This window comes from Leptodactylus fuscus, chromosome 11 (genome assembly GCF_031893055.1).
Source record: "Leptodactylus fuscus isolate aLepFus1 chromosome 11, aLepFus1.hap2, whole genome shotgun sequence".
NCBI lineage: Eukaryota > Metazoa > Chordata > Amphibia > Anura > Leptodactylidae > Leptodactylus > Leptodactylus fuscus.
In genome coordinates, this window is record NC_134275.1 from 32,839,336 (window position 1) to 32,857,797 (window position 18,462).

An 18,462-nucleotide genomic window follows, 5' to 3' on the forward strand; every position below is an offset into this window, starting at 1 on the left:
ACTCATTGTTAATAGATGAATGGATGGATAGATAGATAGATAGATAGATAGATAGATAGATAGATAGATAGATAGATAGATAGATAGATAGATAGATATGTAGATAGATAGATATGTAGATGGATAGATAGATAGATAGATAGATAGATAGATAGATAGATAGATAGATAGATAGATAGATAGATGGATTTTAGAATAGTCAATTGTTTCTCCCAAGGGCAGCATAGTATTGGGGACACTAGCATTGGTCATTTTATAAACCTGATATGTTCCATTGAAACATCAATACCCATGGATATAACAGGGTGACATCCTCAATGGCTGAAGATATTATTATAGTTTCTATTCCAACTTGAGACCACCCACTAAATTAATTAACTGGTGAATTTACCCCCTTCCCCTCCATATTTAATACTTTCATCACTGTTGTAATGCACCCGTACCCAAATTCAGATAACCCTCCATGGCCCTCTACATGTATAGGATCATATAACAGGTACAATATGGAATACAGATTTCATACAAACATGTACTTAATGCCTATAGGATGCTCTCTGTATCTGACGGAATACACACACACAATATATATATGTATTATACAGTAGCTGAAACACTATATATGCTTAAGGGACAATAAGACAAGATTTCCTTCTATATGTAAGCCCATCTCCTTCATAAGGTGAGTGGTTCTGCGTGACACGTGAGTGTTTTTTGTCGCACGTGTATGCATGCATGCTAGCGTGGAAACCTGTATGCGTGTAAGCGTGTGGACACATCATGACAGAATAGTCTATAGCTATAATATATACCATATACTGCATATATTTCCATGTAAATGTCTTGCAGCTTGATATACGCATTCTATACCTCTCACACATATGATATCTATACGATATCATACCTAACCTTATATCACAGTGCCTCTATTAACTGCATCCCATTGATAAGGGTACATACCCCAATCCCCTATATAGCACACGTTGCACTCCGCACCACACCCCTCTTCCACACCTGTATCATCCGAAGCCATCCATATTTCCAGCTTTTAGTTTACCCCATTGTCTTACTATGTTATTGCCCTCGCCATGCCTGCACCTTTCCTCCATCCCCTCCGCACACCCTTTGCTCTCTGCTCTATCCATCCCCATTCGTGTGCCTCTAACACCTCTGTTAACCCTTTCCTAATTGCCGCCTTTAACCATTTAACGACCTACGTAATTGCCGTTTCTTACCTGCAGCATCACTTTGTAATGCTCCTCTGGTTTCCGAACCACACACATGTTACATCCCATGTTAGCTTGAAGAGGGTGCAGGTCTGTGATGGAAGGGGGCTAAATACCCCCCAATCTTGTCTGATCTCCAGTCAAAGATGTCTATTCAATTCCCTGTCTACTGGATCCAAGTCTAACTGAGGGGGACCCAGATGAGAAGTGTCAAAGCCGTCAATTATCCATCCAAAGGGGTCAGGTAATCCATGGCGGGTGCAGAGTGACAGACAGGGGGGAGGCTTGACATTGGGAGGATAAGACCAGTAGCTGCCCCCCTCATCTTCAAGAAATGGGGTGCACCTTCTCCTCCCCTCCCCCCTATGAAGTAGTCTCTTCTCCAGGGCTGCCTTCCAGTGCTACCCAAGATAATGGGGTACCAGGGCATAAATACTTGTAGAGAATAAGGTTCCTTCTTAAGATGCTAGGGCGCTGATCCTCAGGGAGGATAGCAGATATACTAGCTGTGCATGCTACCTCCAGGCGTAGACGTAGGATTGTGGGGGCACCTGTGCTTCATCAGGCTGCTGCAGAACGCATACACATGCGTCCTATCCTGCGAGGATCTCTGAGCATCAGCACTGCTGGGAAGGAGGGAGGGAGGGAGAGCAGAAGAGGGATGGGGGGAGTGGGAGGGAGGCAGAGCGGGAAAGGTAGCTAATAAATATGGATGGTCTTTGGTGTAACACTCAGAGCCAATCTGTTAGACAGGCACGAAAACTGCTGAGAGTATTTCATCAGCAGCTCAGAGCTGTGGCTATGTAATACATGGAAGGAATGGGGGGGGGGCATAGGATGAAGGAATGTATGAGGGAGGGCTCAATAGACCAAGGATAGCCAAGGAGCAATGGTGCAATAGAGGTATCTGATAAGGTCATAAGCATCCTTATAGAATGAGTAACCAAGGGGTTCCATAGCAAAAACTTGTAAAGGAACCCGACATTACATGACTATCTGCACCCGCAAGGTCAGAACAGGAGATCTATTATAGTGTCGCTTGTGTAGAGGGATAATACACATTGTGACGTCACATTGCAGGGATAATACACAACGTGATGAAACAGTACAGGGGTAATACACAACGTGATGTCACAGTACAGGTATAATACACGCAGTGATGTCACAGTACAGGGATAATATACACAGTGATGTCACAGTACAGGTATAATACACGCAGTGATGTCACAGTACAGGGATAATATACACAGTGATGTAACAGTATAGGGAATAATACACACAGTGACATCACAGTACAGGGATAATACACACAGTGATGTCACAGTACAGGTATAATACACACAGTGATGTCACAGTACAGAGATAATACACACAGTGATGTCACAGTACGGGAATAATACACACAGTGATGTCACAGTACAGGGATAATACACACAGTGATGTCACAGTACAGGGATAATATACACAGTGATGTCACAGTACAGGGATAATATACACAGTGATGTCACAGTACAGGGATAATATACACAGTGATGCCACAGTACAGAGATAATACACACAGTGATGTCACAGTACAGGGATAATACACACAGTGATGTCACAGTACAGGGATAATACACACAGTGATGTCACAGTACAGGGATAATACACACAGTAATGTCACAGTACAGGGATAATACACACAGTGATGTCACAGTATAGAGATAATACACATAGTGATGTCACAGTACAGGGATAATACACACAGTGATGTCACAGTACAGGGATAATACACACAGCATACCTCCCACCTTTTGAAAAACAGAAAAAGGGACAAAATGTGCAACGCGCATAGCCCCGCCCACTTTTACATTGACTTTATCCATTCTCATTCATTTTTCATGTGCCCCCTCACAGTATAATCCTCAACCCGTACATTATATGTTCCCACATTATAATGTTCCCTTCCAACTGCCCCACAGTATTAAGTCTCTCTCCTGGTGCCCCAGTTTAAATTGGGGGAAACTAGAGGGGACATGAAACTGGAGCAACTGGAGGGGGACATTAAACAATGGGGGTAGTTGGAGGTGGACAAAAAATTAATGGCAGCTGAAGTGGAACAATAAATTGGGGCAACTAGAGGCATACAGGATCCCTCCAGCTACTCCCATGGTTTAATGCCCCCTCCAGTTGTCCCTAGTTTAAGTGACCCCCTTCATCTACCACAGTTTCATGTCCCCCCTCCATCTCTACCCCAAGTTTCAACTCCCCCCTCCATTTCTCCCCAGTTTCAAATCCCCATTCATCTGCCCCCAGTTTCATCTCCCCCAGTTTTATATCCCCCTTCATCTGCCCCCAGTTTCATGTCCTCCCTCCATCTCTGCCCCCAGTATAACATTCCCCTTCCATCTCTGCCCCTAATTTACTGTTCCTCCTCCATTTGTCGTCAAAGTTTAACATAAAAACACGGATACTCACCTTTCCTCGATCTCCTGTCTGTAGTCTCAGTCTGTTCTGGAAAGCTGCGGGTATGAGGTGAGTGACGTCATCATATCGCGCCCCTAGCCGGAGCACAGTGGAGAAGCAGGAGCTGTAACAGCTCTTGCTTCCTCCAACACTGTATTCAACTCATCTGCGTCCTCTGGACGCAGATGAGTTGAAGCTGAGACATACATCCTGCCGACTGGAACTGCGGGACATGATCCTGGATCCGGGACATATGCACACAGTGATGTCACAGTACAGGGATAATATACATAGTGATGTCACAGTACAGGGATAATGCACACAGTGATGTTATAGTACAGGGATAATACACACAGTGATGTCACAGTACAGGGATAATGCACATAGTGATGTCATAGTACAGGGATAATATACATAGTGATGTCACAGTACAGGGATAATGCACATAGTGATGTCATAGTACAGGGATAATAAACACAGTGATGTCACAGTACAGGGATAATACACACAGTGATGTCACAGTACAGGGATAATACACACAGTGATGTCACAGTACAGGGATAATGCACATAGTGATGTCATAGTACAGGGATAATAAACACAGTGATGTCACAGTACAGGGTAATATACAAAGTGATGTCACAGTACAGGGATAATACACACAGTGATGACTTAGTGCATGGCTAATAAACACAGTGATGTCACAGTACAGGGATGATACATATAATGATGTCATGGTACATAGATAAAAAGTAAAGTGATGTCACAGTACAGGGATAATGCAGGCAAGGAGTTTACAGCACAGATATAATGAGTAAAGGTAATAGACAGAATTTACATAGCAAAGTGATGATATAGCTCAGAAATTCTATATGGACGGTGATGTCACAATATGGAGATAATATAGCACAAAAATAATACACATAAAAGGTCATAATATACTCTGTGACCTCTGAGAAAAGGAGACAAAAAATAGAAGAAAAGATAATGATGTGATATACAATGTTACTATATATATTACAATGTTGCCATACAGAGAGTAAATGAAAGTGAAGTCATAGAATAGGGAAAACGTAAATCGTAAAGTTTTCTAATAATTTTATACAATTCAGATTCTTTAGCCATATAGGCGGTCCATAGTGGACACATCTGCGGGCGCGTGCTAATGGTGGAGATTAGCGGAACCTCTGATTTCTGCTATTTAACCCTCTAATTACTTCTACCAACACTGCTTGCAACAAGGGAGACAATGAGGGGACTCCTACCTTTGATCTCGTCAAGGCAATCCCTGTGATGCATTAGGAGCCCATACCTGCTCAGGGTCCATTGAAGCACTCCATGGGTTCTGTATTCTCCATGGTTAGGGTGTTACTGGCTCCCATTGCAGTATCTATAATAGGGCCCCTATCTACCTTATGTCATTTAGAACACCTAACACCTCTATAGAATCAGGAAACAGTATGCCACTGAGAAAAATGATTTTCCTGCAGAATTGCTTTTTTTCTACATTTATACCAAAATAAATATTAATGTAAATGAAATGGTAATGTAAATGTAGCAAGTAATGACAACCTGCAGAAAAGCAAAACCTTATACAGCTACATTGAACAAAAAGAAATGTCAAATAAAGGAATAAAATATGTTCTGGTTCTTGAGGCGAAATTTGACTTGGCCCTCAAGGAGTTAAACATTTTCGTTTCTACCTAAACCCTATTCCCGTAGGCACACAGGCAGAGATTCAGACCTCTCTGTAGACCTCACCTGTCTGGTAAGTGTATACCCATGTGCATAGAATAAAGGAGAGAGGTTTTTATTGTCAAAGTATATTGAAAGTTTTTCTTTACCAAAATGAGGCATTTAAAGGGCGTGTTCACATGTGGTCGGACCCCCAACAATCTGCAAGTTATCCCCTATCCTATGTATATGAGTAGAGATGAGCGAACACTAAAATGTTCGAGGTTCGAAATTCGATTCGAACAGCCGCTCACTGTTCGAGTGTTCGAATGGGTTTCGAACCCCATTATAGTCTATAGGGAACATATACTCGTTAAGGGGGAAACCCTAATCCGTGTCTGGAGGGTCACCAAATCCACTATGACACCCCAGGAAATGATACCAACACCCTGGAATGACACTGGGACAGCAGGGGAAGCATGTCTGGGGGCATAAAAGTCACTTTATTTCATGGAAATCCCTGTCAGTTTGCGATTTTCGCAAGCTAACTTTTCCCCATAGAAATGCATTGGCCAGTGCTGATTGGCCAGAGTACGGAATTCGACCAATCAGCGCTGGCTCTGCTGGAGGAGGCGGAGTCTAAGATCGCTCCACACCAGTCTCCATTCAGGTCCGACCTTAGACTCCGCCTCCTCCGGCAGAGCCAACGCTGATTGGCCGAAGGCTGGCGAATGCATTCCTATGCGAATGCAGAGACTTAGCAGTGCTGAGCCAGTTCTGCTCAACTACACATCTGATGCACACTCAGCTCTGCTACATCAGATGATGTACATCTGATGTAGCAGAGCCGAGGGTGCACTAGAACCCCTGTGCAAACTCAGCTCACGCTAATAGAATGCATTGGCCAGCGCTGATTGGCCAATGCATTCTATTAGCCCGATGAAGTAGAGCTGAATGTGTGGGGAATTTTTTTGGAGTTTGCCACGTGATGTTCGATTCGATTTGAACACATCGAACAGCCTGATATCCGATCAAACATGTGTTCGATAGAACACTGTTCTCTCATCTCTATATATGAAACAACTTGTTTTGAATGGGAAAATCCTCAATACATGGCATTATTTATCTTGTATGGATTCCAAATTACAGCTGCGTTCACAATTCTGCAGACTTCAGAGCTGAAATCACCCTCCGAAAACTTACCATAAAGGTGATGCTAAGCGTAGGTCACACTGCTGTCATCGAAGTTCATTGCTCTGATCCATCATAGGGTGAGAACAACAGACTGAAGTGTAGACAGAATGTGTGATGCAGACAGAGCGCCTTCCATATACGTTCACTGTAATGTAAAAAATACAACAGAAGTTGTACCTGCAGGATGGAGATGTCTGTGCTGCCTGAAAGAAAGCTTTTGTCATAATTTTTACATTACAGTGAGTGCATCAGTCCTTCTGTAGGTATTTCAGTCCGTTGCTCTGATCCAATCACAGATCAGAGCAATGGACTTCGATAACAGCAGTGTGAACTTAGATGTTTAATACTCAGTTCAGATATGGGGCCAACAACACCTTGACAGTGTGCCCAGCTCAAGCCAAGTGCTTCCACTTGAGATGCCTTCATATTGTCTATTATAAAGATTGCCACCAAAGTGCCAGTGCCATAGACATCGTAGAGTATATGAGACTGGCACGGCTGAGCTGAGTCATTGCAGCTTACCTCCTATTCAGGTAAATAGGAACTGATCTGTAATACCTGATCTGGCCACTACACAGAGAACAGCGCTGTCTGCTTCCTGCTCCATTCACTGTGTATGAGTTGCTGGGAACAACTAACTGATGGGTGTCAGACTCCCTCCAATCTGATGTTAATGCTTCATCCTTAGGATAGGTCATGTATATTTGTAAATCCCTTTAAGGGTGCGTTCACATGTAGTAAAGTGGAGCGCAATCTGGCACGTATACACGTGTCAGCAGATTGCGCGCTCAAAAAGATCCCATTTATTTCAATGGGAGTTATGAGCGTATACGCCGCATTATTTTGCGCCCATGATTTTGCGGCCGACAATAATATTTTTTTATGATTTTTCTTTCCTGCTTTGTTATTGGATTTGGAACATTTTATCCCCATGTTTATACACGTAACGTTTTGGGGCATGTTACTTGCATTCTACTTATATGACTACTCGTGGTGCCTACATTGGTTTATCATGCCTGGTAATATACCCCTGCACTGTATGTACATGAATTAACCTTTCTAATATAATGTGTGATGGTAGTCACCAGGGCCGTCTACAGCGGGCCAGTTAGCCCATTCCTTCAGATTCTCTTGCATTATTTAGTAAGTCTCCGCAGGATGCTCCAAGTTAAGTGATGTCCTGCGGGTCCCCGCTCTGGTTGGATGGAGATGTCTGTGCTGGCTGTCTGGAGTATGGGGGTTGTGCGGTGATGTTTAGTTAATGTACCGTGTAGACATCTTTATTCTGGTAGACCAATGATGAGGGGACAAGGACAATAACCTTAAGTTCATTATACTCCCCCGTTAATAGGATGGATTGTCTTCTCTTTGAACGCAACCTTTTGTGCTGACCATGTATTGCTTGCCAGTCTTCGGAGACCTGTGCTTAGAAATTATACTGTAAGGTATGAGATTGGGGCTGCCATCCTATAAGACTATGTAAGAAAATTGCTTAAGTAACAATTCCTTACCACAAATGTATTAATATCAGTATAGTCCCTTGAGAAACTACAGAGGCTTACATATTTCTCATAAGCAGAATGCAGGTCACTGTACATGGCAGCCTGTACTCTACTATGGGGCTGAAAACTGAATGAACCTGCACTGGGCATCAGCTGATCATTGCAGGTTCTCTACACCCAGACATCAGTGTGGGGCACATTCACAACAATGGGGGCCATGTAATACAGGGTCATGTAACATCTGCCACTGTACATGTTGCTTTTTTTTTCGTTAATAATATACTCTGGCTATTAGAGAGCAGTTCTGATGGGGGAACATATGGAAAGGCAATGATCAGGTGGGAAGAGATGTTCATTGAGTGCTGATCCCGGCTTCTATATGAGATACATATAATGGAGTATCCAGAACAATAGTATGAAACTGAGAGGAAAGAGAGCGGGATGAGAAAGTGATCTAGAGATAGATACAGTAAATAGCTATATAGGCAAATAGTGGAGAGATAAATGGATAGGGAGAGAGAGAGAGAGAGATGGAAAAGATAGATAGATAGATAGATAGATAGATAGATAGATAGATAGATAGATAGGTGGGTGGGTGGGTGGGTGGGTGGGTGGGTGGATGGATGGATAGATAGATAGATAGATAGATAGATAGATAGATAGATAGATAGATAGATAGATAGATAGATAGATAGGAGATAGATAGATAGATAGATAGGGAATGGATAGATAGATAGATAGATAGATAGATAGATAGATAGATAGATAGTAGATGGATAGATAGATAGATAGATAGATAGATAGATAGATATGGAATAGATAGATAGATAGATAGATAGATAGATAATAGATAGATAGATAGATAGATAGTTATGAGATAGATAGATAGATAGATAGATAGATAGATAGATAGATAGAACCTTCTACGCCATCAGAAGACAACTGTACCACCTCAAACCACCGGTGAGGGTCTGGATGAAGATATTTGACGCTGTCATCTCCCCGATCCTTCTCTATGGCAGTGAGGTTTGGGGCCCAGCCACCTACCCAGACCAGTCAAGGTGGGACTCCAGCCCAACAGAGAACTTCCACCTGGAGTTCTGCAAATACCTGCTACATGTCCATCGCAACACCACCAACATAGCCTGCAGGGCAGAGCTAGGCAGACTCCCCCTATGGCTCACCATACAGAAGAGGGCGCTAGCTTTCCAGGCACACATCCAGGGGAGCAAGCCTGACTCCTACCACCACCAAGCATGGCTAAGCCACCTGAGCAAACCAGACATTCAACAACCAAACAGCAGCCAACCACCAAACCAAAAACTCCAACAGATGATAACCAAGGCCGAAATAAAGGCGACCACAGAGGCAAACAGAGAGCGGTACATTGAAGAATGGAGAAACGAAATAAATAACTCCAAGAAACTCACCGTGTACCAATCCCTACAAAGGGACTACACCATGGCCACCTACCTGGAGAGAATACGCCACCCCAAGCACAGACAGACCCTGAGCCGATACAGACTGAGCGCCCACAACCTAGAGATAGAGACGGGGCGATACAGACAGACGTACAAGCCACGGGAGAAGAGACTGTGCCAGCACTGTGACCAGAGGGCCCAAGAAGACGAGACCCACTTCCTGCTACACTGCACCAAATACTCAGCTATGAGGGCCGTCTACTACCAAAGACTCTCTGCCCACATCCCAGACTTCATATCTGCAGACGAGAAGAGGAAACTCTACATCCTACTGGGAGAAGAAGAGGCCACTGTGGAGATCGCTGCCCAATACGTGTCCAGCTGTCACCAAACAAGAGGAAGATGAGACTCCATGGACTGTTATATTTATCCCAAAACACCCGCCCCACCCACCCCCACCCCCACCTCCCCATATAGCAGTCACCAACGAAGAGGAAGATGAGACTCCATGGACTGTTATAACCGAACCCCCCCCCCCATACCCACCACCCACCCAACCCAACTCCCCCCCCCACCCACCCACTTTACTAGCTTTGGCAATGCCAAATACCTATTCGGACGTGCCAATAAAGCATTTTTTTATTTGATTTGATTTGATTTGATAGGGAATAGATAGATAGATAGATAGATAGATAGATAGATAGATAGATAGATAGGGAATAGATAGATAGATAGATAGATAGATAGATAGATAGATAGTAGATGGATAGATAGTAGATAGATAGTAGATGGATAGATAGATAGATAGATAGATAGATAATAGATAGATAGTTATGAGATAGATAGATAGATAGATAGATAGGGAATAGATAGATAGATAGATAGATAGATAGATAGATAGATAGGGAATAGATAGATAGATAGATAGATAGATAGATAGATAGTAGATGGATAGATAGATAGATAGATAGATAGATAATAGATAGATAGTTATGAGATAGATAGATAGATAGATAGATAGGGAATAGATAGATAGATAGATAGATAGATAGATAGATAATTAATAGATAGTTATGAGATAGATAGATAGATAGATAGATAGATAGATAGATAGTAGATGGATAGATAGATAGATAGATAGATAGATATGGAATAGATAGATAGATAGATAGATAGATAGATAGATAGATAATTCTACACATCCTCAGCAGGTGTGCAGGGTCAGGTTAGTCAGTAGTCAGCGGTACGCTTTGGCTATACAATCTCCACTAAACTACAGCTATTTGCTGATGATTTCTAGAAGGCCAGATCTAGAGCTCACCACGTAGGACTCTCTGAGATTCTGGCTCCATTTTGATGAAATGCCATCTCTGTTTTCTCTTGTAGATCCCTAGTGACCTCCAAGTGCCAGTGTGTAGAATGGCATGTCTGGCACAGGCGGCGGTGTTGCTGTCTGTGATAACATTGGGTGTAGAGCAGCTGGTGCTAAGACATTTATGCTCCATGCTGTATGAACCCATTAATTTCTTCTTTGACTATCACACATCCATTATACTAAAACATTTAAAGGGACACTGACCCCATTTGTCCAAAAAGGTTTCAGTACAGGAAGGTCAGTTGTTTTTTCCGTTGCCCTTTCCATCCAAAATCACAGGTTATTGGCTATTATGTACGCAAAATTTACTTTGTCGAGGCCTCATGAAAGGTTGGAGGTAGAAGGGAGGACAGGGCACGTCTAAGGAAGCTCTCTGACTACAGTTACTCTGCCTATAGGAAGTCTGCGGTATTCTTAAACAAGCCTCCAGAGCCCTACAAATCCTACAATTTTTTACACTGGCCAATAAAGATCCAAATAAACTGACACTTTGCAGCAGTTAGCTCATTTATATTAGACCATATCAATTCACAATGGAAGATAACACATCCATAGATAACAGCATTGACCATCCACTACTGACAATAGATGATGTCCCAGCTCATCTACTCCCCACTCTGAACAGTCAGTTCCAATGAGTCAATGGCTCCAGTCTGTTGCTGCCTTTGGCTATTCCTATGTTGTAAAGCATATCACTAAATGCTGTTAAAGATTAATTAAACTTTGATTCATTTTTTCATTACTTTATAATGCAGGTGTATTATTCCTGTCTTTACGTCTTATCTGAGTGGTTTTGTCCTGTATGCTGTACAAAAAAAACAATCAGTTTACAATGGGCTCTATGGAGAGGAGAGGGGGAAGGAGGAGAAGGAGCGACAGAGATTTAAGGCTGTCTGTAGCATTATATGAGTCACTAGCTATACCCGCGACTTCGTCTGCGGTCCCTGACTGTCTGTGTGCCCCACCTGTAGTGCCGCCCTGCATTTACTGTGTGGGCGCAGCGGGCCCGTGCAACATCAGTGCGCCAATGGACCTCGACCTTGCGCCCTGCCGGCCCACTACCGCTCCTCTCACCCCTGGACTCTCCACTTTTTTCCCTACCCACTTGCTCCTGCCTTCCTCCCTAGCCTGCAACTCCGGGCCCCTCCCCCCCTTCTCACACCACCTATACCACTCTGTTCCTACGTGTACACACCCTCCCCACCCTTCTATCTACCCCTTCCGACCCCCGTGGCGCCGGTGGACTCACCAGTCCACGCCGTGCGCCGGGCTCCGGCGGCTTTCGGCTGTCGGCATGCACGACGCCATGTTGTTCATGTCAGTGTGCGGCTGGCTTGTGACTGTATAGCTCTGCCCCCGCAGTGGCCTGGTCAAATCAGAGCCCCGCGCCTGACATGGTGACGTCATGTGAGGTCCTTCAGCCTACACGGACTGCGAATTTGGTGCCCACGGTCGGCAAACCTGGCAATATACATGGATTCTGAGGCACCTATGTTCTTTTCTGGGTGACAGTCTAGGTATGTGAGAAATTTCATTGAAATCCGTTTGGCTGTTGCGGCGTGATAGTGGAACAAACTAATATTAGTAATGAGTTCTGTTAGGAGAAGGCTCCACAGTAATTCCTGACAACCCAGCTGTGTTGTGAAAGAACTGTCTCTATATTGCTGAAGTCTCTCTGTTTGAAGAGCTCTCCTTCTCTTCCCTTCTCCTCTCCATAGACTTCTATTGCATTGATTTGATCAATGGCAGAAGAAGACAAATGTATATAAAAATGGGCAATTTTCTTATCTAAAGTGTATTGCAAAGTATGTTATCTTCACCTGACCTATGAATTAACTGAACTTCAATAAATACAATAAAACCCGCCCTCCTCATCGTATATACATAATGATATATTAGCATTCACCATTCTTTTATTACGCTTCTTTCATCCCGATGATGCTTTCTTTCAGGCTCTACCGCCATAGAGCTATAGGACTACAGATTAAAGCTAGAGGCATCAGAAAGCTTGGGAAAAACTCCAGGCATCTGTATTGCTGGGGGGCACGATCAATAACTTGAAGGCCGTGCGTGCAGGAGACGTGAGGGGCGATGCATTTAATGAGATGGATTTGATAAACTCAGACACTGGGTCAAGCAACTCGGCCTGAAGGACTTAACCAGGATTTGTGGGCTTTAAGCCAAGTAAACTTGTATGGTCAGTTCTGGACTCGAGGGAACGGCAGAGGAAGTGGATCAAAAAAATGATATCTGCTTGTTCTATTAACGTAATCTGGAAGAAAAATCTATAACAATAAGATTGTGAAATAGAAAGACAAGACTTTACGGGAAATGCAAAAAAATCCAAAACATTATGTATTAAATATGCAAAATATTATATTTATATATTATGTATATACATGAAGTTTGTTAGGGAATTGCTTAAAGGGGTACTCAAGAAATTACCCTGATAGGGTGTAAATTGCTGATTGAAGGGTGTCTGGATGTGCAATCCAATTTACTTTACTTTACTGGGGCTGAGCTGTAATACTGGACATGGTCTGTACACATAGGTGGAAGTTTAAAAAAAGAACCTTGTTTCTAATCTGGTAACCCCCGTTAATCATGTTATCTATAGGATAGATAGGATACAGCATTCCTCCTATAATTGTACAGCCGTTAAGCTTTTTTTTTTTTTTTTGGTAGTAGTCATTATGTAGTCACTGGTGGATACACATAGTCATTGGTGGACACACATGCTCAGTCACTGGGGGACACACATCCTCAGTCATTGTTGGACACAAATGCTCAGTCATTGGGGGACACACATGCTCAGTCACTGGTGGATACACATGCTCAGTCACTGGTGGACAGAAATGCTCAGTCACTGGTGGACACACATGATCAGTCATTGGTGGATGCACATGCTCAGTCACTGGTGGATACACATACTCAGTCACTGGTGGACACACATGCACAGTCACTGGTGGACACACATGCTCAGTCACTGGTGGACACACATGCTCAGTCACTGGTGGATACACATACTCAGTCACTGGTGGACACACATGCACAGTCACTGGTGGACACACATGCTCAGTCACTGGTGGATACACATACTCAGTCACTGGTGGACACACATGCTCAGTCACTGGTGGACACACATGCTCAGTCACTGGAGGACACACATGCTCAGTCACTGGTGGATTCACATGCTCAGTCACTGGTGGACACAAATGCTCAGTCACTGGTGGACACACATGCACAGTCACTGGTGGACACACATGCACAGTCACTGGTGGACACAAATGCTCAGTCACTGGTAGACATACATGTTCAGTTATTGGTGGACACAGATGCTCAGTCATTGGTGTAAACACATACTCAGTCATTAGTGGATACACATGCACAGTCACTGGTGGACACACATGCTCAGTCATTGGTGGACACACATGCTCAGTCACTGGTAGACATACATGTTCAGTTATTGGTGGACACAGATGCTCAGTCATTGGTGTAAACACATACTCAGTCATTAGTGGATACACATGCTCAGTCACTGGGGGACACACATGCTCAGTCATTGGTGGACACACATGCGCAGTCATTGGTGGACACACATGCTCAGTCATTGGTGGACACACATGCTCAGTCACTGGTAGACACACATGCTCAGTCATTGGTGGACACACATGCTCAGTCACTGGTAGACACACATGCTCAGTCATTGGTGGACACACATGCTCAGTCATTGGTGGACACACATGCTCAGTCACTGGTAGACATACATGTTCAGTCATTGGTGGACACAGATGCTCAGTCATTGGTGTAAACACATACTCAGTCATTAGTGGATACACATGCTCAGTCACTGGTGGACACACATGCTCAGTCATTGGTGGACACACATGCTCAGTCACTGGTAGACATACATGTTCAGTTATTGGTGGACACAGATGCTCAGTCATTGGTGTAAACACATACTCAGTCATTAGTGGATACACATGCTCAGTCACTGGGGGACACACATGCTCAGTCATTGTTAGACACAAATGCTCAGTCACTGGTGGACACACATGCTCAGTCATTGGTGGACACACATGCTCAGTCACTGGTAGACACACATGCTCAGCCACTGGTGGACACACATGCTCAGTCACTGGTAGACACACATGCTCAGTCATTGGTGGACACACATGCTCAGTCATTGGTGGACACACATGCTCAGTCACTGGTAGACATACATGTTCAGTCATTGGTGGACACACATGCTCAGTCACTGGTAGACACACATGCTCAGTCATTGGTGTAAACACATACTCAGTCATTAGTGGATACACATGCTCAGTCACTGGTGGACACACATGCTCAGTCATTGGTGGACACACATGCTCAGTCACTGGTAGACATACATGTTCAGTTATTGGTGGACACAGATGCTCAGTCATTGGTGTAAACACATACTCAGTCATTAGTGGATACACATGCTCAGTCACTGGGGGACACACATGCTCAGTCATTGTTAGACACAAATGCTCAGTCACTGGTGGACACACATGCTCAGCCACTGGTGGATACACATGCTCAGCCACTGGTGGACACACATACTCAGCCACTGGTGGATACACATGCTCAGTCATTGGTGGACACACATGTTCAGTCACTCTCCCCACAGACAGACCTCTGCATATTGTTCCTATATTTACTGTAGAGCGACCAATAGAAATATTTTTCTGCCCTGCTTGTCAGCTTTATTGACCTAAAACCTATTTAAGGGCAGATTTATAAATCTTCAATAAGCTCCCCCTGGTGGTGGCATTAGGCTTTGTGAAGGGCAGGGGGAAAGATTGTGCTTCTTTTTGTACATATTTCCAGTATCGGTATACTGACTCTTTGTATTATCAGGTGGTAACAGACGCCTTAGTAGAACAACAAAATTTAGCAAATTTCCTTATTGACAGATATTACATTTGCAGTTGAGCCTAATAATGATTTTTGCTTTGGCTCCAGGACAGAGATCATCACTTCATCCAGGAAGATTACAATATTGATGGATGTCTCCTAACACCTTGAAGAGTGTATTTAGTTTATATCTGAAGTACCATTGGTGACCCTTTATTACGCCGAGGATGCCTGTAGGGCAGCGGAGGAGAATTTTAAAGGGGATTGACTGATTTAGAAAACCCATTCATAAACACCCAATTAGGAAAGTCTGAATAATAGATGGAAGTCTCTGGTGGAAGATCACAATCATTATCTGGAGTAGAGAGCATTGGAAAGAGCACTTCTATCTCTGGAGGACCCCGCATTACACAGGCAAACCACTGATGACTATGTGTCTCATGTAATACTTCGTTTCACCTGTAGTGGTGCTGCAGGGAAATGGAAGACTTTAAGCTGTGATCGAAGATAGTGTAAAAGAAACGGGTTTCATTTACCCTGAAACGTATTGTGATAGGCCTAGGGTTTGCTCAACTACATAGACAGTCAGAATTACAGAACATAACCCCAAGACAGATTGACTGCAGTTCTGTCTGCAAGCAGCAGCATAAATCAGTGTGTAGTGAGCGCCCCTTAGTGGTGGCAGGTTTCTCCTCTCTACAGAGGGGTTTAACGGTAATAGGAGACCCCCTATTAGGATCGTCCAGGGACCCCTCTCTTGTCTTAAAGGAGTTTTCCAGGCTTTATAATTGAAGACCTGTCCTTAGGATCGGTCAATAAAAATCGTCAGGACACCAAGTCCCATGACCGACCAACCATTTAAAGAGGTTGTATCGCTCCTGTAAGTATTACATCCTCGGTACTTACCAAGCACAGCGCTGTACTTTTGTATGGCAGTCGTGCTTGTTATCACAGCTCAGCCCATTCACTTGAATGAGACTGAACTGCGATCAGGCCATGTGACCAATGAAACAGAACTTAAGGATCTCCACTGCCGCTTCAAACAGCTAATCCAGCGGGGATTTATGTGTCAAGCCTTCAATTGATGGTCTGTCCTAAGGATAGATCATCAATTTACAAGTCCCAGAAAATCCCCTTTAAGGCTAAGGTCCCACATAGTGGGCTGCAACGCAAAACGCAGCAGAAACTCGTTGCGGTTGTTCCCGCAGCGCTTTTCACAGAGAGACTACAGACTTTCTGCTTCCATTATACCTATAGGGAAACCGCCGGCGCTTCCGTAGTTATAATTGACATGCTGCGATTTTCAAAACTGCGATGGTCTCGGAAATCGTAGTGCATCAGCTGCGCATATTTTTTTGCTATATGTGGACAGGATTTGCCATGTGGTGCCCCAGCCTAAAGAGAATATGCCATCTGAATCCATCATATCAACCAAGTGCCACAGATACCTGCAACCCCCCCCCCCACAAGGCCCGACAGAGGGTACACAGCATCGTAAATGAGGCGCAACTTCCATCAGCTAAGGGGTTAAAAACGGTCTTTTATGTGTCGTGTGCCTGTAGCCTTATGGGACTATAGGTGGATGCAGGTATCTCATACATAGACATGTGTAGGACAAGGCTCAAACTTTCCTCCCATAGTCTCCTGATACGAGCTGATGTAGTAGTGATCTGTCCGCAGGAAGGGGTTAATACGCTCGCGGCCACTTTGGCAGTGATAATTTAATTGTGAGGTGGATGAAGTAATGCTGGAGGCCGTCGCTGTAATTCACCGGCAGTATCGCGGACCAACCCCCTTCCACTTCTCAATCAATCGATATCTCATCAAAGCCGTGTTCTCTGCCTTTATTTATGGGGCCGCCCTCCCTTGTCTCTCGCTGCACGTTGCTCTGTGAAGAATAAATGGTCAATGGAGGCGAGAAAATGACACAGTCGGGACGAGAGGGCGCAATGAGAGCGTCCAAGTGGCAGAAAATGAGCCAATAAAACAAACACCCTGCAGCAGTGTCTGCCTCCGATTTTATGGGGGAGGTAATATATAGAATGAACCTAAAAGGGGCAGATTTAAAAGGGACCATCACCTCTCCTGACATGGCTGTTCTACTATATAGTTATACTAGCTGGTACCCGCGACTTCGTCTGCGGTGATTGTAGAAGTGGGTATATACAGGCGCGGGTAAGGTTTTCGTACTGTGTATAAGGTATGGGATATGAAATGTAAGTTTGTATCTTGTTGTTGCTGTAATTCAGACAATACGTGAGACTTTTGTGTTGAAGTTACTTTGTATTTGAGCTGCTATATATACGGTGTTGTGAGAAAATTTACATAGTGACTTTGGGACAGAGGTATTTGAAGTTAACCCTTTCCCGCCGATGGCATTTTTTGATTTTCGTTTTTGACTCCCCTCCTTCTAAACCCCATAACTTTTTTATTTCTCCGCTCCCAGAGTCATATGAGGTCTTAATTTTTGCGGGACAAATTTTTCTTCTTGATGCCACCATTATTTATTCTATATAATGTACTGGGAAGCAGGGAAAAAATTCAAAATGGGGTGGATTTCAAGAAAAAATGCATTTCTGCGACTTTCTTACGGGCTTTGGTTTTACGGCGTTCACTGTACAACCAAAATGACATGTCCCCTGTATTCTGTGTTTCGTTACGATTCCGGGGATACCAAATTTATATGGTTTTAATTACATTTTGACTCCTTAAAAACAAATCCAAAACTGTTAAAAAATTTTTTTTTT

The 18,462-nt window shown here is 43.7% G+C and overlaps 1 protein-coding gene across 2 annotated transcripts in view; it reads right to left on the bottom strand.

Annotated features, from left to right (window-relative positions):
* Positions 1 to 1,864, bottom strand: part of PDZD4 (PDZ domain containing 4) — a 119,251-nt gene extending 117,387 nt beyond the window's left edge. Inside the window, exon 1 of one of the 2 annotated variants that reach the window (XM_075260188.1) lies at positions 1,233 to 1,864. In XM_075260188.1, coding sequence (XP_075116289.1) covers positions 1,233 to 1,292 — 60 coding nt within the window. In that variant the 5' untranslated portion in view covers positions 1,293 to 1,864. The remainder of the gene's footprint in view (positions 1 to 1,232) is intronic. The other variant, XM_075260186.1, reaches the window with a different exon arrangement.
* Between the last annotated feature and the right edge of the window lie 16,598 nt (positions 1,865 to 18,462).